A 22,741-nucleotide genomic window follows, 5' to 3' on the forward strand; every position below is an offset into this window, starting at 1 on the left:
ACTACTATAACATCCTTATAATGATCTCATCTAACATTTTTCTTAAAATAATATCAAACTGACCCCCACAATGACAAAAAGCAAAAAGGAATACTTCATAGCCTGCATAAACTATCTTTGGACAATTAAGCACCATTATGTTCTGCTTAAATGTGATTTCAGCTCAGTAGGTACTGCAAATCTAATATGATCATGCACTCAACATCATATTTTTTTAACAAGATAATAGGTATTTTATTAACAATTAAAAGTAGTCCTTAGCGCAACGACTGTGCTAAGAGAAACCAGAGTTACAGGATCCCAAAAAAAAAGAACACTAAACATCATATTTTCACTCGTGTTCGCCAAAACTGTCCATTAGGACACAAAAACTGGACAGACTAAAGATTTCACAACGTCAGTCTAGCTCACCAAGCCCGGCACAACGAGAGGTAGCTTCCTACATGCTAGAAGAAGTGCATCCAGTAAGTGTCTAGGGGTGGTACAGAATAGAAAGTGGGAAAATAAAAGACACACAGCATCATCTTTTTACTGTCAGGAATACCAAAAGAAATTTAGATCCTAGCTAAACCAAGGAACGCCTTACTTCATCAAAAATAAACCAAAGAACGCTGGACAAAACTTTAGAACCTTGACCACGATTACTACATAACATTTAAGTTCCAAACTGGCTAGATAGTATAGTCACTCCAGCTGTCAACCCATATCCTGTGTCTTACAATGAATGGCAGCATTAACATTACTTATATTTTGAAATGACTCATACGCGTGGCATGCTTCAGGTTCATTAAAACAGTCTGGGTTAGAAATCATAGGTTCAGCTCACTTAAACAGTTCAACAACTAAAACTAAACAAAACATAGGTTCAGCTCACTTAAATAGTTAATCAACTAAGACAAGATATACAAGGTTTTGGAGCATCTCTGTAGTGAAGCTAACAGGTTGTTTTTTTGCTTTTTGCTTCTACTTGCTTCATCAAAAAAAAAAATTACAAGGTTTTGGAACCACAGTTTTGAGCTATTACACATAGTAATAGAATATCAGAGAGTTGCAATCAAATGAGTATTATGATATTTGAGTCAGCTTGTGTACAATGTAATACTTGAATTTTGGAAAATATATCTATTATCTTTGATTTAACGCATTAATGTTGGGACTAAATATGTCAATAATCTATTTAGCAAATCATCACTAGAAGAGAGGGCCACAAATTCCCAAACAGGGAAACTACCTCCTGCAAAACCGCAGATCAAACAGCAAATAGCTCCAGTTCAACCGCTAACCAAATAGCAAAAGAAATAGAAAACACAGACTGACTTACATGATGGAATATATAGCAGATGCATTCAGGAAGAAAACGGACATTTGCAGCTTCACCCCATATGCAAAAGTAGAGTGAAACAAGAAAAAGCTTCCTGTCCCTGTTAATGGCTTCTAATCTGTTGAAATGATTGAAATGAGAATCAGTTGAGAATTACATTAGCAACTATATACAACAAAAGTTGCAGAACTAACTTATTCCACACAAGCCGAATGCGCAAGTATCTACACCACTTGATGTAATTATCCAAAACCTTCAGAAAAACCTCAGTGATAACCTTCTCATCTATTTTCTGCCAGAGAAAAAACCATAATATGAAACATTAACTTTTTTCCTGTAAATGAAGCAACACATCTATGATTGCTATATAAATTGTATGCCACTTTCAACTACATTGACCATTTGAAAGTATCAGCTTAAGATTCCACTTAGTCATCAAGGCAAAACATGGCTTGTATAACAGATAGTGCACTCCACCATCAGAATGAACTTTGACTCGCAAGTAATCCTTTATCAGATCCTCTCCAGAACTTTTTCAACCAAAAAGCTCACAACAATTATTCAAATATTTAAGTAAGACGAGATATCAATGTAATCATGAAGGTTGATGCATATACAACAAAAAAAGAGAAACTAGTAGTGAGTTAATGACGATGGATACTCATCTCAAGTCTGTGACATAACAATTCTGCTAGCTACATTTGAAATGGAAATATGCCCAAATGCATCCACTAAAAGTTTATATGATAATGCTACATGTGACATCTCAGTCGTCATTAGAATAATGTCACAAATGCTTATTCAAAGATAAAATAAAAAGAGCCTAAGGCGGCTTTAAAGTTGTAGTTAGAGGGTTGATGTCACAAATTCTGCTTTAAAGTTACCCCGGACCTTGACACCAAATACATGTGACACACCCGTCGAACACGGGCAACTTTTTACACACCCAACCTTTCCAAAGTGGATCTAAGATACCTGTTTGCTTACCCGGCGAGCGCGCGCTTAACCAAAAGAATGGCGTGTTAACCTTGTACATTATGGCCAATTCCTTATTTAACTGCAAGATGTCAAAATTTATAATTTTCTTTTTTTTATTTGGTCCCATTCACTCTCCCTCGTCTTCCCCACCTAAGCACTCATATTCTCCATTAATACACTCTCCCTCATCTTCCCCACCTAAGCACCCATATTCTCCATTAACACACAGCTACACATATATACCTCAAAAGCACCACCGGACCTCCACCAATGAAACCACCTTCCACCACCAGCCAACCATCATGAAACCATAGCAGCAAAAACTAGATTCACACCTAAACCCATCACCAGCTGTCCCTTCTCTCGATTCATGCTGCCATGGACGTAACCTGAAGCCACCAAGAAATCATCCATCCCCTTTCTCTCGATTAAAATCACCACCACTGATCAGCCACGAAATAACCTTCCAACCTAAATTCCTCCGCATCTCTTCCTACAATCTCCAAGAAGTGGCCAAGCACGAGAGTGGTGTGTAGACACTCTGAAAAGGTTGGTTCTGTAAAAGGTTGCCCGTGTTCGAGGGGTGTGTCACAGGGATTTGGTCTCAAATCAGGGGGTAAACTATGTATTCTGCCTTGAAATTAATATATATACATACACACACAAGAAATTATCAATATTCGGCAAAGCTTCTGGGAAGCCAAAAGTACTTATTTTAGAGAGTTAAGGTGTTTGGCCAAGCTTTTAGAAGATAAAAGAGCTTTTGAGTAGTAGTAGAAGTTGTTTTTCGAAAGCTGAAAAGAGTAGCTTTTCCCCCAAAGCACTTTTAGAACCTTGGTCAAGCACAAATTGCTCCTCTAATATTGGCAAATGTATTTCAGATTGATTAGCTAAATAAAATTGCTTCTCAAGTAAAGAAGCACTTCTGACAAAAAACACTTTTTAAAATAAGCATATTTTGGAAGCTTGGCCAAACAAGCTATAATAGGATATGATAAAAGAGGAAAAGTTTTTTAAAAGTGATATTGTATAAAAAAACTCACTTCGCCCTCTTGCTATAACTCAGTCAACTATGGGATATCTAATCTTGATATAAAACTACTTCCTTGAACCACAAAGGTTTTACATGACCTGGAGAGACAGCACCGTTAAATATTCTCACTTTCACACTATTACCAAATTCACCATCTGACTAGCCAGCACATCTCCAAAACCTTTCGATGTAACTCTTATTTTGTAAATAAATTCTTTTGTTTGCAGCAGGGTTCGAACCTATAACGTCCGCCTAATCAACACATCACCTGTTGTGCTCTTACCACTAGACAATAGTCCTATGGGCAATTTTGTACATAAATTCTACACAGGCTTTTACCCCTTCAATTAATTAATGACATATTTATCAAAAATAATTATTGAAAATTCAAGCACTCATTTATGCAATAACAACAACAACAACAACAACAACATACCCAATGTAGTGCCACGAGTGGGGTCTGGGGAGGGTAGTGTCATTTATGCAATGACACCAGTAAACCAAACAGATAACTGAGCACTCTAATAATCAATTAATAACTCACTGGATCAGGCTCAACACGTATCTCAAGTCGTGACTGGGCATTTGCAACAATGAGGATGACATTTTCGCGCTGGTTACTTATATTGTCTTTCTGCACATAAGAGCAACCTAGATCAGCAAGAATAGTGACACAATTTAACATAGTAGCAGGTTAGAACGAATTATAGGACATGAGGAAACGCTAGAGCTAAAGGTCAAATTTACATATGACTAATGATTTTCCCTATCCTATTGTTGTTCATTTCCATCTGCCACCTTCATATAGAGGTAGACAGAATACAATCCCACGCAGTTCCAGTGAGATTGCTTTGGCAAGAACGGTGTGCCCACAGGAACAACATCCTAACTCAATAAAACCATGAATTCCTGGCCACTATGGAAATAGAAATCACTGACTCTTCCTATAAGAACATTTTTTACAGCTAAGGAAGTTCTCTCGACGGTCAAAGCTCAGGTGTATCGTTCCACTGATACAAACAGCATATCGAAATGTTATTAAGCACCAACCTGAAAGCCAAAGACGTATTCTAGAAGATCAAACATATCCATATCCCGTTGTCCAGGAATCTTAAAATCAGCGGGTAGCTGAGGGAACTGCTCAGTGTACTTCAGTGCTGATATGGCACCCCGAACCTGCACATATTTCCCACTAATATTTTCTCTCTGATACATTGCATGACTATATATAACGCATATGTAGAAATATTAAAGAATAGATGATTCTTCACATGCAGTGAAGCAGATATAATATTGAAGAACAGATGATCCTCCACTGCAGCAAAGAAGTGTAGGCCCCAAAATAAAAGGAAACCTAACACTCACAATCCTCAAGTTCAGAAACTAGTTTAAATTAAGCAGAATCCAGGCTGTACAGGCAGGCAACAAGCATTACATGCAATTTTTCCTTTGCAGTTTCAATGGTGTCAGGCACTCAAGCCCAAATTCTTCTTACGTTAAATAGGATTTAAGCAACGGAAGAAAACACCGGTATTCACAAAACTCTTGTCAGGAATTTTCACTCAAGAGAGACAGGAAATAAAATAAGGTCATACAAGCAAAACAAATAAGGCCATAATTAACAGGCAATAAATTTAGAGCTAAAGTGAAGTGATACAGGGGAATGATTAGAGGATTGATAAATTTGACAAATAAATATTATTGACAACTAAACAAATACATACTACAACATCCTAGTCTGCCTGCAATTTGCACGTAATATCTACATAACAATAACCCTTTTCTGATTTGACTCGTAGAAATTAAACAACAACAACAACAACAAAAAAAAAAACCAATGTAATCCCACAAAGTAGGGTCAGGGTGTGGGGGGTGGGGGGGAGGGGGGATAGAGTGTCCGCAGACCTTACTCCTACCTTGTGAAGGTAGAGAGGTTGTTTCCAATAGAATCTCGTCTCAAAGATAAAAGTAAAAAAGCAGACGACTCATAGAAACTAAGAAAGTTCAAAATGAATACATAGGAGTTAGCTAGATATATGCTTTATATTATAGTTGAGGTGAGTAAAAGTGGTTAATTTGTTGAGTAGATGGCTCATCAAGGTAAAACTATTTTGCATTTTGAATACGATGGAAGACAGTAAGATATTGTTGTCTAAGGTAAAGAATCAAACAAATTGGAACGCAAGGAGTAAAATGATGACGCTTTCTAAGTGGTAATAATGATTAAAGCACATAAGGGGGAAATCTTACTGCAGAGTTGTCATAAATAACAGGAAAAATCAACATTCTTACCTCTGGAAAAAACCCAATAGCATTTGTCAACAATGGTGCCTCTAGAGGAACAATATTGTATGGTGCAAGTTCCCCCGATAAAGTTGCATCAGATTTCTTGATCCTTCTCAACTGAACAAACAATGAGAGAAGAAGTCACAAGTAGGGGAATTAGTCTCAGACTATACTCACACAGAAATACAAAGAAGTGAAAGGAAATATTACCTCCTCCATAATAAGCCTTCCCACACCATCAGGAGCGGCATCTTTGCTCAGAGACTCCATCACTTCAACCACAGCCCTCAAGGTAGCGAATACCTTTCTCATTTCTGAAAATCTAAGCCCCAACCTGAGAAAAGAATAAAAGAACAAAATTAATGGGTGAAACTTTTTCGTTAACAAAAAGAGCAAGCAAGGATCAACAGAAGAGTAAGATCAGTCCTCAACTTCTGAGATAATAAAACTACAATTCAACAATAAAAATTCAATACTATCGCCATCATCATCATGAAACAGCTTATACGCCAAAAGTGAATATGCTATCAAAGTAAAAGCACTGCAGCAAATAGAAGATAGCCAGAAAAGACACCTCAAGGCTTAAGCTAAAAGGTCAAGAAGATCAGCCCCACACCCCGAAATATAAAAAATAGGAATTTCAAGTGAATGAACAATTTAGATCTACACACTACAGATGACAGAAACAAAATAAATATTAATCAAGTCAAGCAAACCAAGCTACTTTTACTATGATCCCTCAACATTAACCAACAAGCCCACTGAAAAGACACAAAGGCAAACAATGACAAGTATCTCAGCTTGAATGCTACAGAATGTCACACGAAATTGCATAAATATCTTCAAGGCTATAAACGACAATTTAAGCGGGTACGAAGATTTAATGACATATTTACTGTTACACTCAGGATCACTTAGTAGTGAATACTATAATGATTAACAACAAATTCCTGATGGCTGACAGAAAATCCCTCCTATGATGAGTAATGCTGCAATCAAAAGTTTCAATATCAAACATTTCAAGCCTTAAATTAGCATCGTTATCATGAAAAGTTAGACAAGATTCTCACAGCCCATTTTAATTTTAAAAAGAAGATATGTTCCATCTGTCAGACAAGCATAACCTTGAGCAATAGATGCAATAAAGCTATCACTCCTTAGTGCAAGATACACCAAAGGAGAATAGGAATTGCGCTAAGTAACACAAAGAAACAAGAAAAGTAACAGAAACATACTCTCCTAAATTAGCACTAACTGCTCCTGATTCACGCCATTTTTGCTCCTCTCTTTGAATATCATCCACTTTGTGCCGCCTTTTGTATTGCTGATAAAATTCCCATAAGCGTTCAATGTCACGATTACGGTCTATCCTAGCCCCTTCCTTCTTGGCAAGTTTTTGCTGCACATATTGAACTCCCAATCAAACTTCATCACACTCAAAGGGTATGGAATCAAGAAATGCTAGTCAAGCGCTACAGATATAAGATTATGTGGGATTATAATGGCAAAATGGGGATTATCAGAACACGTAATAATACGGGATTTAAGTATTTACAGGTTTCGCAGTACAAAGGAGTATGGAAAGAAACATGTCCCTCGCATCGCTTGTATGCTTCATCAGATTGATGGCCGAATTTTAGAGTGAAATTAGATTTTCAGCACAGGCATGGTCATTACTCACTACCTTAACATACATCATGGTTTAATATTTTTTAGTGAAAGGATAATGCAGCAGTCAAATGTAGCTAGACATAAGATTATAATCAGCTGCATCTACTGAGAGTCCAAGACTATTGTACAATAACTTGAGCTTATATCAAGCAAAAAACGGCAATGTCATAAATCTGTAAAAATAGATTTACTTGATAACTTGCATTTTTATTATTGATGAATTTTCATTAGTTTGTTCAGAATTTACATTATTTCACAGTTTGTGTGGATTTATAATTCTTTGTATGTCACTTGTATTTATTCGAGTTTAGTGGAGACTTTTGAGCTTAATCAAATGGTGACTCAAGCACCTGAAGCCAGCTGAAGAGAAATTCCAGCTAAGGTTCAGAAATTTCAACATCTAGGCTCTGGTATTGGGTGCCTAAGCACGGGCAGGCGACTCTGAGCAACAACTATTTTTATATGGTAGAACTCACCCCCCCCCCCCAAAATCCCCGGGCCCGCTCATAAGTGACCTTTTCCCAGATTGCTTTCTTGGTGACCTAACCCAGCCTCAAGGTGGCAGGTGGAGAGTCCTTCCGCCTAAACAATCAGTCCCTTGCCAACCCCGAGCAGCAAACTTCTGACACCTCAGTACCCGGTCAACGGAATCTTTAAATTAAATCTAAGGAGAACTCTTAAGGGCTGTCGTTTTTAAGGAAAATTCGATGGACAAGCATGTTTTAAAGGAAAAGGGGCTTGGGTAGCTATCCGTAGGAGATGTATCCGTCACCACTCACTTCTTCTTTCTTTTTGCCTTCACCATTTTCTTATTTCTTTATTATTTTCAAGTTCAAAATCTTTGTAATGATTTCCTTTGTTCATTGAAAATAAAAAGATCCTTTATTGATGATGTACTTACTTTTTCATGTTGGTCTGTAATTTGGATTCTTAAATACTTTTTCTCACTTAGTATTAATGCACTGGATATTGGATTATTTGTTCAATTTTGTTTTTTTAACAATTCTAATTGCTCGGCCACCAATTATATTGATTGGTAATTTAAAGGCTCTTGATTCACGCCTTTCACTAAATTGGCTAGTGAAGAATTCACATATACATAAAATGAAAGTAGCTGAAATGAGGATGTTGAGATGGATGTGCGGGCATACTAAACTGGATAAGATAAGGAATGAAGATATTCGAGAGAGGGTGGGCATTGCCCCCGTGGACGACAAGATGCGGGAAGCGAGGCTTAGGTGGTTCGGGCACGTGCGGAGGAGAACCATAGATGCCCCGGTTAGGAGGTGTGAGCGGTTGGCTTTGGCAGGGACGAGAAGAGGCAGAGGGCGGCCTAAGAAGTATTGGGCGAGGTGATCAGGTAGGACATGGCGCGACTTCAGATTTCCGAGGACATGGCTCTTGATAGGAACATCTGGAGATCGAGCATTAAGGTGGTAGGCTAGGAGGTAGTCGAGAGTTCTTCCCTCTTTGTACCGGGTAGTCTGATAGAGTTTTGTTTAGGTTTGTTAGCGGTCTATGTTGTGTTCATATTGTTGTTTTGCATAGTTTTGTGTTATTGTCCTTTCACTTATTCGTTGTTGTTATTATCTTTCTCGCATCTTTTGTTGTTACAGGCCTTTTCTTTTGTTTCTCTTCTGATATTATTGTCTCTTCTGTTGAGCCGAGAGTCTCCCGGAAACAGCCTCTTTACCCTTTTCGGGGTAGGGATAAGGTCTGCGTACACTCTACTCTCCCCAGACCCCACTAGTGGGATTTTACTGGGTATGTTGTTGTTGATTCACGCCTTGAATTGAATAGTTTATTTTGAATATTGTTTGCTTGAGATGATTGATTTGATTTGTTTGCAGAATGGATACTTGCAAACCACAAGCATTCAAATCAGAGTTGGTTATTAGAGCATCTTACTTATAAGTTACAATCCATGGGAATAAAGGGTATTGGTTTATTAAATTAGGTTCATTTGGCATAGGATAAGCATTTGAATAATTGTTAATTCCTTTTTCAAAAAAAGTAATTGTTAATTCTACAACCCCGCATGCCATTAAACATATAGGAAGGTAATATATTCCAAAATGATATATCAAGAAACATGTGACCCTAGCTTCATTTAAGTGTGCATCCAGATTTTTCTAAGTTTATCGATTCGTTGTTTTCACAGAATTAGGTTGACCCAACATTTGAACTTGCTAGATATTTGGGTATCAAATCTTTGTGAGAATAATCTTGCATTCATATATTCTACTAGTGAAGCAAGCGCATGTTTTATAAATCCAACAAGTGACAACATAGAGGTGGCAAAGTGAAGTGATAAATTCACCACATTATCTTGCAACTAGAACCCAAAAGTAAAAGCAAGCAACTTAAAAATCCAAACCCTTTGATCCCAAGCCTTATTGGTATACCAACTAGTAACTAACTGACATTTGTTGGGCTTCTCTCTTTGGGAGTCTGCATCCAACTTTTTAATTACTCTCACTTTCCCAATTTATGTAATGCACTTTCCTTTTTAGTCTATCCCAAAAAGAATGATATCATTTTAGAAAAATTTAACTTTAAACTTCTTATTTTACCCTATAATGAGATATTCTATAGGTGCACAAATATCTATTGCTTGTTTTAGACCAAAAGTTTCAAAAGTCCTTTCTTTCTTAAACTTTGAGCCCAGTAAAAGTGCATCACATAAAATAGGACGGAGGGAAAAATAAATTCGTTCAACCAAAGACTGTTAGATAGTCATGTGAATCTTTGGAGAACGGGCAGTCTAAAATGTGAGAACTACTGTTAATCATGGTGAACCTTAATTGACCGATCTAATAAAGGAATGATTCTCAGTGGTGAGAACCATGTTTTCAAAGGAGATACTAGAATTTGGTATTGGTATCTAGTTAGTGATCAATCCTGAGAGTTTCTTTGATCTCACTTTTTTTATCAAGTAATATTTTTTTTCCCTTCTAAAAAAAAAAAGTACTGTAATATTTTTTTGATAATAATGGGAAAGCTCTCATGTAAAAGAGGTATACCAAAAAGTAGAAAATCTGCAAAAGGTTCTTTTTTTCTGAATCTATCCAAAAGAGAATCTGAAAATCATATACAGTCTATCATTTCTTAGATTTTGTTAAATTGTACAGTAAATTTTTAACACAATCACTACCACATCGCCCAAATGATCAAATGAGCATATATCTATCGCCATGAACAAGAAATCAATATGTCAGAATAACTTTCTTCAACTATGCGGCATTTTAGCTAATCGCCTTAAGATTAAGATGGTCCATAACTAGCAGTTTTAACTTGAGAAATACCTTAATAACAGACATTAATCCAGTTTTAAACTGAAGAACGCCTCGACCATCGCTGTTGGGATCCAAACTTTGCGCCATTGAATATGCCTGCTCACATACTTCAGCAAAACAACCAATCTCAGACATAGATCACATCCAGAACCAAAAGAACTTTAAAAATGAAAATTGCCATTAGAAGCTCACATGAATTATCACAAAGACTTATGCTAACCTAACCAAATAACAAATCTCGTGCAGAAGTGTGTAACAGCAACAAGGAATGCATAAACCACATGCATCATCCTGTTATAACTTATATTAAAGAATCAAACTACAAATTCAACATAGAATTTCTATTTTAACTTGGTGACTGTAAAAATCACTCCCCGTGTTGATCTCAGCATGAGATCTTTAATTTGTAGAGATGTTTTAAGTTAAGTGTTGAGAAAGCAGAACAAGAAGGAACATAGGTCCTTGTGCAAAAAAGAAGGGAAAAAGGAAGAGGTTTTGTCTCATTTACTGTGATAACTTAGAAATCTTTTACTAAGTTATACTAATTGCAGTAATAGGGAAAAATATTTAGACTACAGTCAAAATATTGAAATGTTTTTAAGTTTATTCAAGAACAAATTTAAGATCTTGAAATTGGGGATAGTTCTCTACGTTATCATTAGTATCTGTTGAAAGCACATCAAACCTGTTAGAGCATCTCACAAAAAGGACACACAAACAACTAAAGACAGTGAAGATAAAGACTGGATCTCGGGATTTTCTAGCATTGTCCCTCAAGTTAAACACATCACACTTGATCCTGTAAACATTTCCACACCATACCAATTCATATATCAATCAGTTGACTACGCCTGAATCCAACCGGGGGTCCTGGGTTACCACATGATTCATTTGTATCTAAATTTTTCAATTAAGATCAATCTAATGGTTGGACATCATTTTTGCTAGGTATTTCAACTTCTACAAGAAATAGTATATTTTTGAAGTAATAGGTTTAAGGCTACATTTCTATGAAATTTTAACCGGTGGACATTTTTTATTTTGAAAAAAAAAATCCTAACTTTATAATTCACAATACAACCGAACTTTACTAAAACTTTATTACCTAACCAACCTCCACTATCGGATATTTATTTATCGAAACTCCTCAAATCTTCAGTAGAATGTTTGATACATCCAAACATGTCCATGGTTAAGGGCTACGTTGCTCGGAATCTCCAAAAATATCATCGGGTGCACGCCGGATCCTCCAAAAGTAGTGTATTTTTGGAAGATCAGACACGGATGCGGCAAAATTTTGGATAGTTCACACAACATAGGTTAAGGGTTAGCTCGGTGGGTGCATATCCCGTTGGGTGCTGATCATGATTCCTAGTTTGGGTTGCGACAGGCCTATATCTCATCATTCTATTCACTTGGTGGAGCATACAGCTCAAGCAACAATTTCAACTGCTCCGACCGGCTAAACTTTTGAACGCCATAAACCAAGAAATGCTAGCAAATGATAAGTTATTTAAACAAGCAGAGTCAGTGTTGTCAAAGGCTTATTTGAGGTGCGCTTAAGCCTTGAAGCTCAAAATAGCTCAGGGTATTGGCTTCCCTTCACTTAGGTTGCGCTTTAGTGTAGGCAAGGCACTAAGGTGCGCCTCATTGCCTATAAGTTCCATCTTGAATAAAGCAGTACAAAACAATAAATATGATCGGCAAAAAGATATATTACTTGTTGAGGAAATCATTATGAATGAAATTGTTATTTTTTCTTGGATTACATATTATCTTTATAACTAAAGCCCACAGTTTAATTGTGTTTTGTGCTTAAAGCCCCAATAGACTTGGACCGTTTTTTAATGCTTTTTGCCTTTGACATCAATGATCAGAGCATGAAAAATAATAGCCTATTGGGTGGTTTGGTTTTGATACAAGTTATGTAGGGATAGTACCAAAGGGATTGTAATCTGGAGATTAAGAATGTAGAGATTATTTCTTGTTAAACGATTAGTTTGATATGTTATCAATTAGTATACAATGTATAATATAAAGTATTTGTTTATTGTTTTAAGGAAAATAATTTTTTCTTACTATTATGAGTGTTTTTTTATATAAGGTAAATTGTATTAATCAAAAGGGAGAAAAAAACTTCTGCATACAAGAAGTATACAAAGAAGTAGAGAATTTACATCAGAACATTATTCTCTACAAATGACGCCCAATCTTCTACACAAGTAGGGGATATATGTGTGCACCAAAAAGCGATCAAAGATAAAAAACTATTCTTAAGATGTGAAAACGGAGACTCAATCCCCTCGAAAACTCTCCTATTTCTCTCTCCCTAGACTAACCACATGAGAGCTAACGGGACGAACATCCACGCCTTTTGCTTGCTTCTTCTACGGAAACCGGCCCAGCTATATAGCATTTCTTTTACAGTGTTTGGCATCACCCATTGAACACCAAAAAGATTCAGAATTGCCCTCCACAAACCCCAGGACACAGGGCAATGCAGCATAAGATGATCAACTTCTTCCCCTGAGCTTTTGCACATGTAGCACCAACTAACATGTGTAATTCACTCTCTTTCGCAGATTTTCAGATGTCAAGATCACTCCCCTCGCTGCTAGCCATGCAAAGAAGCACACCTTCGTGGGCGCCTTAGGAATCCAGATCGATGAGTATGGGAAACTAGCCTCCTCTCTCACCAACATACTCTGATAAAAAGACTTAACGGTGAACAAGTCATCGCCACGCAACCCCCATCTCCAAGAATCATAAGATGGATGGGGCATGTCTTGCCCGTATAGCAGTGCCAACAAATTTTGGAGCTCCGCAATCTCCCAATCTTGCATGTTCCTTCTAAAAGAGAGGTCTCATACTATCCCCCATTCATGCTCCTTGCGAATTTGTTGGACCATCAATTCCTTCTGAAACTCTGAAGACGTGGGGGAAAGAGACCCTCAGAGTAGCCTCTCCACACCACCTGTGATTCCAAAATCTGATTCTCCTTCCATCTCCCACCTTGTAAGTGATGTTGCCATAGAAAGCTTCCCAGTTCTTCATGATGTTCCTCCACTTGCCACACCCGAACGGTGCTATGATAGCCTTGGTCCTCCAACCCCCTCCCGTGGAATCGTACTTTTCTGCTATGACCTCCCTCCATAGAGCATGCTCTTCTACCCCGAATCTCCACAGCCACTTCCCCAGCAAAGCTCTGTTGAATACCCTGAGATCTTTTACTCCAAGTCCACCCCACTTCTTTGGGAAGTGACTGTCTGCCAATTCACTAGATGAAGCTTTCTAGTTCCATCTGCCGCATCCCAAAGAAAATTCCTTTGAAGCCGCTCCACTTTTTCTGTGATGCTCACAGGTGCTTGATACAGGGATAAGTAATAGGTAGGGATACTCGACAAAGTGCTTTTGATAAGCACTTCCTTACCGCCTTTTGACAAATACCGTTTCTGCCAGCCTACTAATCGTTTTTCAACCCTTTCAATGACTGGATTCCAAACCGTAGTATCTTTTTGCAAAGCGCCCAATGGTAGACCCAGGTAAGTAGTGGGAAGAGAGCCCAACTTGCATCCGAGAACATGAGATAAAGCATCAATGTTAGCGACCTCACCCACCGGGAAAATCTCACACTTGCCGAGGTTGATTTTGAGTCCTGATACTATCTGAAACCACTGTAGTACCTGCTTCAGGCAGGTCAACTGATCCATATCGGCATCACAGAAAACCAGGGTGTCATCCGCAAAAAGCAAATGAGAGACCCTTCGGGCACTAAGCACCCCGATTTGATCTGAGAATCCTCTCAAGAAGCCTCCACTCGCCGCACGATCCATCATTTTACTCAGAGCATCCATCATTAAAATGAATAGCATGGGGGATAGGGGATCACCTTGCCTGAGCCCCCTGGAGTTGCCAAAGAAACCACACGGGCTACCATTAACCAGGACAGAGAATCTGACTGAGAAAATGCAGAACTTGATCCATCCCCTCCATCTTTCCCCAAATCCCATCCGCTTCATAATGAAGTCCAGAAACTCCCAATTGACATGATCGAAAGCCTTCTCAAGGTCCAACTTGCACAGTAAGCCGGGTTCTCTATTTTTCCTTCTAGAGTCTACAAGTTCATTTGCCACCAGAGTAGCATCCAGGATCTGCCTACCTTCCACAAACGCATTCTGGGAGGACGAAACAGACACGTCAAGAACCTTCTTGAATCTGTTGGAGAGCACTTTAGAAATAATCTTGTAAATGCTCCCCACTAGACTGATAGGCTTATAGTCTCTAATACAAGATGCGCCTTCTTTCTTAGGCACAATGGTAATAAAAGAAGCATTGATGCTTCTCTCGAAAGCGCCATTCACGTGGAAATATTCGATGGCTTCCATCAACTCCCCCTTAATGGTGTCCCAACAGAGCTGGAAGAAGGCCAAGGAGAAACCATCAGGCCCGGGGGCCTTATCACCAGCACAACTCGACACAGCATCGTGCACCTCCTCCTCCTCGAAAGCTCTTTCTAGCCACTCACTGTCTCCCTCCCCTATGTGATTGAACTTTATTCCCCCAAAGAAGGCCTTCAACTAACTTCCTCTTTGTATAAGTTCTCATAAAACCCCACTATCGCCCCTTTTACCTCCTCCTCTCCCTCAATTCTCACCCTATCTACAACTAAGGACTCTATGAAGTTTCTCCTTCGATTTGCAACCGCAACCCTGTGGAAAAACTTGGTATTCGAAACCCCCTCCTTTAACCAGAGCGCCCTTGATTTTTGTCGCCAACTAGTCTCCTGAGCTATTGTTAACTCGACTATTTCACTCTTAACCTCCCCCAATCTCACTTTCTCAGATTCATCTAGCTCCCCCGCCCCTTCCCCTCTCTCTAATTCCGCCAATTCATACATAAGCTCCCTCATTTTTACCTCCACCCTCCTGAAGACCTCCTTATTCCACCTAATAATATCTCCCTTGAGCAATTTGAGTTTCTTAGACAGACGGAATGAGGGTGACCCTGATACCCCGTAGCTGGTCCACCATTCTTTCACTTTGTCACAAAATCCTGGCACTTTCAACCACATGTTCTCGAACCGGAAGGGAGCACGCATCCCCCTCCCTCTGCATCCATCTAGCAAGATAGGCAAGTGATCCGAAGTCAGCCTAGGTAAAGGGATCTGCAACACATTCGGCACCAGCTCGTCCCAGGAGGACGATATCAGAAATCTATCGAGTCTAGACCTTGAGTTGGAATCCTCCGCCCTGGCCCAAGTAAACCTTTCCCCTGACAGAGGAAGATCAATGAGAAAGTGATCATTGATGAAGTCAGAAAACTCCTCCATGGCCCTCGAAATCAAATTGCACCCTAATCTCTCCTCCGGGAATCTAATAGTGTTAAAATCTCCCCCTAGAACCCATGGAATGTCCCATTCCCCCATAATATTGGCCAGTTCCTCCCAGAAAGACACCTTGGACCCTTCCCCTACCCGCCCGTACACTCCCCCAAAACCCCACTCCACCCCAGTCATTTTATCTTTGACGAGAGCTGCTAAGGAAAAAACTCCCTTCCTAATCTCCTTTACCTCCAAGCTTCTATCATCCCACATAAGTAGAATGCCCCCGGCACTTCCCGCTGCAGGGACCCAGTCATATTTCACCCAACTATCTCCCCAAACACTTCTCACGATCGCATCCGACAAAACTTCCATATTGGTCTCCTGAAAACAAACTAGGTTGACACCCCTCCCTAACTCCCACTTTGATGATGGCCCTTTTGTTTGGGGCATTCATCCCCCTGACATTCCATGAAAGGATCTTAACTTCCATAATAACAATATCCCCCTTTTCCCCACCCCCCAGCCGAGCTCCCTTCCTCTCTGTCACACACCCAACCCCTTCTCTGGTACACCACTACATCCCCTAAATCATTTTGCTTATCACCTTGACTCAACTCCCTCCCTACATCATCATGAAAAGAGTGTTGCTCAATCTCCCTCAACAGTTCTAACAGTTCTAACACCATATCTTCCTTCCCTTCAAAAGAAATACCTAAAAACTTCCCAAAGTTTAATAGTTTATCCTCCATCCAAAAGGACATATCCCCTTCTCCAATCCGTGACGAAATTGGACATGCGTCTTCTATATGTACCATTTTCTTGCTCCTACCGGAAGAATACAAAACCATAGCATTGCTAGCAATAGGAACTTTAGGTGCCGGAAGGATTTCACCATTTCTTTGAGAGGCACCAACCTCTGAAATTAATGCCTCTCTGGAAGGAGATCGTATTGTAACCTCAGCACAGCTAAGCACAGGGGGAGATGAGGGGGCGATGGAGTTGGATCCATCAGAGGCGGGGGCCCGTGGAATAACACCGCCAGCTTTAGCTGGTGCTGCCCCTGGAGCAGTGGCCGAAGAGGGGCGCAGGTTACTAGTGCTTGGTGAAGAAATACCACTGTGTGAGGCATCATTGGCAGAAGGAGGAGGAGTGACTGCTCCCATATGTTTAGGAGCCTTATCGGACGCAGCTTGATATAATCTGGGCCCCTTTGGATCAATTCTAATAGAATTGGGAAAAGTTACTGGGCCCATGTGTGGAGGCTCAGGCCTATACTTGCTGAAATCTTGCCCGACCCTATGATAGTTAAAAGAGGACCGACCCATTCTGCCTTTCCAGCCCGCATCACTAACCCATTCACATCTTTTTCTCCTGTTAAAATTTTGTCTTCTTCTCCCAAATTCAAACCTCCTGTCACTTCTCGATCTACCATCTGATTCCAGCTTAGTCCACTGATCCGGTGAGCCATCCCCTCCCCTCAGAGACTGATTTCCCCTTCCCTCTCTTCTATTTGACCTTTCCTTTTCTTCCGCCAATATCACAGGCATAAAGATAGGGCGAAATTCAGGGCTCAACCAAACCCTGTAACTCAAGTAGCCATCTTCCACCAATGTGGAGACAGGAATTCTGCCCCGTTTCCTCACCACAATCCTTACTCGCGAGAGATCGTGTAAGCTGCAAGTGACATCAATGAAACCCCCACAGATTTCCCCAACCTTCTTGAATAGGTCAAGACACCAGAGATGCACCGGGAGACCCACCATGTTGACCACCAATGTTTCGCCAGTGAAACAAGGGTCGAGACACCCATCGTGCTCCACCCATCTGTCTATCTTTAAGAAATTTCCATCGAACCACATGTTTTCTCTGGCAAGAATTACTGAAGCTTGAGACTCGTCGACAAATCGAAAGAGATATTGCGTGTCCCCCAGTTGCGATATTTTCAGCCCGTCCTTGACGTTCCATGCCTCTGCTGCCCAGTTCCTAACAGCCTCTGGAGAACCAACCCATTTGGATAAAGACCCAATCAAAAAAGAATCCAAGAAACCTTTACGCCTGAGAGTGTGCTCCTCGGATAGCGAGAAGTGCGGCTCCTGCCCTACGTCAAGCTTTCGCTGGCATCTTCCCACAAGTTCAAGGGCTGGCCAAGATGCAGCTTTGCTGAAAGACATGTTTTTCAATTTTCTAGATTCTAGGGAGAAGTAGGAGCTTCTCTCTGTAGAGTCCATCATAGCTAAACCAAAAGCCTCGCTAGAAGACTGACTGAAGAAGAGAAAGTGAGAGGGAGTGAAATCTGGTCGGAAAAAGCCATCTCCGTCGCCGGAAAATAGCAAAAGTGGTCGGAAGTTGGAGGTTGATGGATGGGTAGGGTCGGAACAGCCTCGCGAAGAGGGTGTCTGAAGAAAAAAAGTTGAGATCTGGCCTGGAAAGGCGTCACGCGCCGGCGCGTATGTTAGAGATGGTCGGAGATCTGCCGCGCGTGACGGCGCGTGGGGTGTCAGATTCCGGCGATTCTTTCTGGGGTAGTGTCGCGACAGGGTTGGCTCTCGGATGGTGGTGGTGATGTCCTAGGATTCATGATTCATGGTGGTGGTGAAGGTTTCATGACCTGTTCTTCTCTCTCGGTAACTCAGATTTCACCGGAGGAAGAAATGGAGAGCAGCCCTTAGCCTATTATTCTCACGACCTTTGAGTTTTGACCCTATAGCTTCTTCTTCTAGCATACTTGTGGATACACCCTACCTTCCATGTCTCTCAACCCAAACCTTGCCATTATGAGTGTTAGTTTGGTCATTTTAGCACTTTTAACCCATGTATTACTAATATACGCATTTTTCTTTCACATTCTACTCCATATAAAATAAAATAGATTCTCGCATAACTTATGCATAAATTCTTTGAAGAAAGCATAAAAAAAATTGTATTAGTTAATTTTGAATTTTATGTGGAGATTAGTTCTCTAATCCCATCCAAACATTGTATACACTAATGTTGGCATTTATAAGGAGATTATATCTTCTACAATTTGTTTGTGGGATAAGGGATGATACTTCGGGGTAAAATAATGGATTATTTCATCCTGCATTTGGTTGGATTATTCCGGGATTAATAATACAACAATTGTGGTATTATTTTAATACCATTCTTCATTGCGGGATAATAATCTCACGATCACCAATCTCAGATAAAACTCCAAAATTACCAAGATGCCTTTCTCCAAGGCTCTTCCCCTAAAGTCCTAAAAAGTCTTGAGGTAAAAATGAAAATAAGAACTTATCCCAACTTACCTAGTGTAAAACCAATTAACCAACTACATGTTTTATATTATACCCTGTATATCCCATTTTTAGTCCAATGAACCAAAGAACTACCAATAAAAGTATATCCATATTTAATCCTCGTATTATAATTGTTCCGGTATAACTTGTTCACCAACCAAACAATCCCTAAGAGTTCCTCCATCCGTCCCACTCATCCCACTTTATGAGGCGGTGTTTGACTCGGCACGGAGTTCAATCAATCAAGAAAGAAAGACAGACTTTTGAAACTCGTGATCTAAAACAAATTAGATATTTGTGTGGCTGTAAATCAATTCATTAGAGGTAAAGTACCAATTCTAAAGATAAATTGTTTCTTAATAAGGAAAATTGACATTCTTTTTGGGGACTGACTAAAAAGGAAAGAGTGCCATATAAATTAAGACGGGGGAAGTAATAAAAAACAACATAAACTACCAATGATGCATAACTACATCTATATGCATCAAACTAGAAAGAGATGACATTTCACCTAGTTCGGAAATAAAAAATACTAGCAACCAAAAAGTAAAGAACCCGTTGTGTCTTGGCAGGGAAACGCACAATCAAAGTCTTTTGTCTTGTTAATTGGAAAACTGTCATTACGGGGAAAAAAATGCGGAGGTCATGGCATAAAGAACCTCAAAGGTCATAATTAAAATCTTTCGATGAAATGGCATTGGGGATCAATAAGGAGGTAAATTCTCTTTGGAGGAGACTTTTAGATGATAAGCTCACTATGGATTGTCCCTGCACATCGAGGTCTCAAATGCTTCTCATGGTTTTGGAGTTTGGAAACACAAACTATCATTCTGGAGCATGTTTGAATCAAATGTTGGTTTCTCAGTTGGGGGTGGTAGAAAGATTAGATCTGGGAAGATGCATGGATTGGACATTCACCTCTGAAAGATATTTTCAAGACAATCACAGCATTTCCTCACTTCATAGTGCCCCTATAGCTGATTTTTCTGTAGCTCAAGGATGGAATCTGTTTCTAAGAAGGAATTTAAAGGATTGAGAAATTGCAAGATTTTTTTCTCTATTACAGTCCTTTGGTACTGTTGTCCTGGTTCAACACAAGGAGGATTCTATTATATGGAGGAAATATTCAGGTGGAATCATCGCTGTTAAATCTTGTTACATGTCATTGACCTCTTCCAACACTGATTTTTGGCCTTGGAGGAAGATTTGGCTCAACAAAGCACCATAAAAGGTTTCTTGTTTTTCTTGGCTTGTGGCAAAGGAAGCATGCCTCACTCAATCCAATCTTCAGAGAAGAGGAATGCCATTATGCAGCAGGTGTCCCCTCCGTGAAGAGATCCCTGAAGATACTCGTCATCTTTTACTACACTGGAAGATAACTTATTAGATTTGGAGCTTTTGTTTTTGCTATTTTGGGCATATCCTGGACAATGCCTCACTGCATTCTGGATTTCTTACGAAGCTGGAGATGAGATGGTCTCAATAGGAAGACACACAAGCTTTGGAACACTATTCCCATGGTCATTTGGTGGACAATTCAGAATGAAATAAACAACAGAATTTTTGAAGGCAAACTTAGCAACTTACATAGCCTTAAACACAAATATATTTCTTTGCTAGCTTTTTGGTGCAACATGGCCTTTGTAGATGATGTAGATTCCATGTTAGATATGATCAAGTAAGATACTACACTGGAAGATAACTTATTAGATTTGGAGCTTTTTTTTTGGCTATTTTGGGCATATCCTGGACAATGTCTCACTGCATTCTGGATTTCTTACGTAGCTGGAGATGAGATGGTCTCAATAGGAAGACACACAAGCTTTGGAACACTATTCCCATGGTCATTTGGTGGACAATTCAGAATGAAATAAACAATAGAATTTTTTAAGGCAAACTTAGCAACTTACATAGCCTTAAACACAAATGTATTTCTTTGCTAGCTTTTTGGTGCAACATGGTCTTTGTAGATGATGTAGATTCCATGTTAGATATGATCAAGTATGACACACTTTGTAATTTTTAACGCATAGTCTTAGTGGGCGTTTGGACATAAGAATTGTAAATTTTCCAAAAAAAAGTTTAAAAAAATTTTCATCGAAAATGGTATTTGAAAATTAGAGTTGTGTTTGGACATAAATATAATTTGGGTTGTTTTTGAAGTTTCGTGAGTGATAGTGAAAATTTTGAAAAATAATTTTTTAGAGTTTTTCAAATTTTCGAAAAATTACAAAATTCTATCCTCAAGGGAAAATTAGAAATTTTTAGGCCAAACACTGATTTTGAAAAAAAATGACTTTTTTTCGAAAAAAGTTGAAAAAATTCTTATGTCCAAACGGGCTCTTAGTGTGTTTTATAAAATATCATTACTTATACAAAACAAAGAACCTGCTGTACCTTTTAGGACTACTATGTAATTGACATCGGACATCTAGGAAACAAAGTACTCTAATTTTAGAGTCAAGAGAAAATTAGGAACTTTCAAAATACAAATAAGTAACTACAACAAGTCAAAGGAAGAGAAAAATAATAATGGAAAGCTTAAGATAAGCAGACATGCTAGGAAATAATAGGACACACACAATAAATCCGCTGAAATGCACGTATAACTTACAAATTCTGGCCACATTGGGATCTTCATCCTGTATCTCATCAGCAGCTTGAAGAATCGCATTAATGTTGGTAGTCCGCTGAAGAGAATCGGGAACGGAACCTGCGATGCCACTGGGTTTCCTCGCGTGTCCAGGACCGGTCTGCCGGAGCTGCTCCCTCCGCAGCGTAGCTCGCACCAGCCTCTCCCAATTATCGTAAACCCTCGCCATCCTCAAAAAAATAAAGGAACCAAAACCCTAGGGCTCTACGTGAAGGAACCAATCAACTTATCTTTGTAGAACCCTAATGTTAGTTCAAATTCAATTCAAACGTCAGATCTATGAATTGAAAAGAATCGGTGAATATGTCAGGTTTTGTTTTTTCATTTTCTTCTCTCAGCTTTTTCTAACCTTTTCTAGCTAACGCGTCGTCGGAATTTTCTTAAAACTCTCAGCCTTTACCATGTAGATAGTAATCACCTGTGGTTAAGACTATGCCGACGCTCTGTTTCTGCCGTTTTGATTCGTCAAAAGGGACCTTGTCAAGAATCTTGGACTTTGACCGGGATTTAAAGGCTTGCTGTTAGGTTGATATTTTCGCTTATAATACGGCGGTCTAGACACGACGGTTGCTTAATCGCGTTGCATCATTTACCATGGCCCACCATTCGTTTGAAATTTGAAGGATAATAGCCGGTAAACTATAGTACTATATATATATATATATATATATATATATACATATGTTATATTTTTTGGTATATTTAACGAATATATATAATTATTTTTGTCCGATCAATCAAATATGTAACTTATCCAATTTGAACCAATGTACTATAATTGTGTAATACTTTTTATTTGCACCTTCTATAGGTGGACTGACTGACAATGACTTAAGCAAGAATATCTTTTTTAGGCTATTATTTATATTGGATAAAATAGTTATGTATATATACGTTGAGAA

At 39.2% G+C, this 22,741-nt stretch overlaps 1 protein-coding gene across 1 annotated transcript in view; it reads right to left on the reverse strand.

The window, feature by feature from the left end:
• The window catches only part of LOC104106350 (callose synthase 10), a 64,513-nt gene extending 42,200 nt beyond the window's left edge, over nucleotides 1–22,313 (reverse strand). The window contains exons 1-9 of the mRNA XM_009614879.4: nucleotides 21,801–22,313; nucleotides 10,595–10,692; nucleotides 6,854–7,017; nucleotides 5,829–5,952; nucleotides 5,625–5,735; nucleotides 4,383–4,508; nucleotides 3,877–3,966; nucleotides 1,516–1,613; nucleotides 1,322–1,439 (exon numbers count right to left, since the gene is read on the reverse strand). Coding sequence (XP_009613174.1) covers nucleotides 1,322–1,439; nucleotides 1,516–1,613; nucleotides 3,877–3,966; nucleotides 4,383–4,508; nucleotides 5,625–5,735; nucleotides 5,829–5,952; nucleotides 6,854–7,017; nucleotides 10,595–10,692; nucleotides 21,801–22,008 — 1,137 coding nt within the window. The 5' untranslated portion in view covers nucleotides 22,009–22,313. The remainder of the gene's footprint in view (nucleotides 1–1,321; nucleotides 1,440–1,515; nucleotides 1,614–3,876; nucleotides 3,967–4,382; nucleotides 4,509–5,624; nucleotides 5,736–5,828; nucleotides 5,953–6,853; nucleotides 7,018–10,594; nucleotides 10,693–21,800) is intronic.
• Between the last annotated feature and the right edge of the window lie 428 nt (nucleotides 22,314–22,741).

Source organism: Nicotiana tomentosiformis, chromosome 3 (genome assembly GCF_000390325.3).
Source record: "Nicotiana tomentosiformis chromosome 3, ASM39032v3, whole genome shotgun sequence".
Classification (NCBI taxonomy): Eukaryota; Viridiplantae; Streptophyta; class Magnoliopsida; order Solanales; family Solanaceae; genus Nicotiana; species Nicotiana tomentosiformis.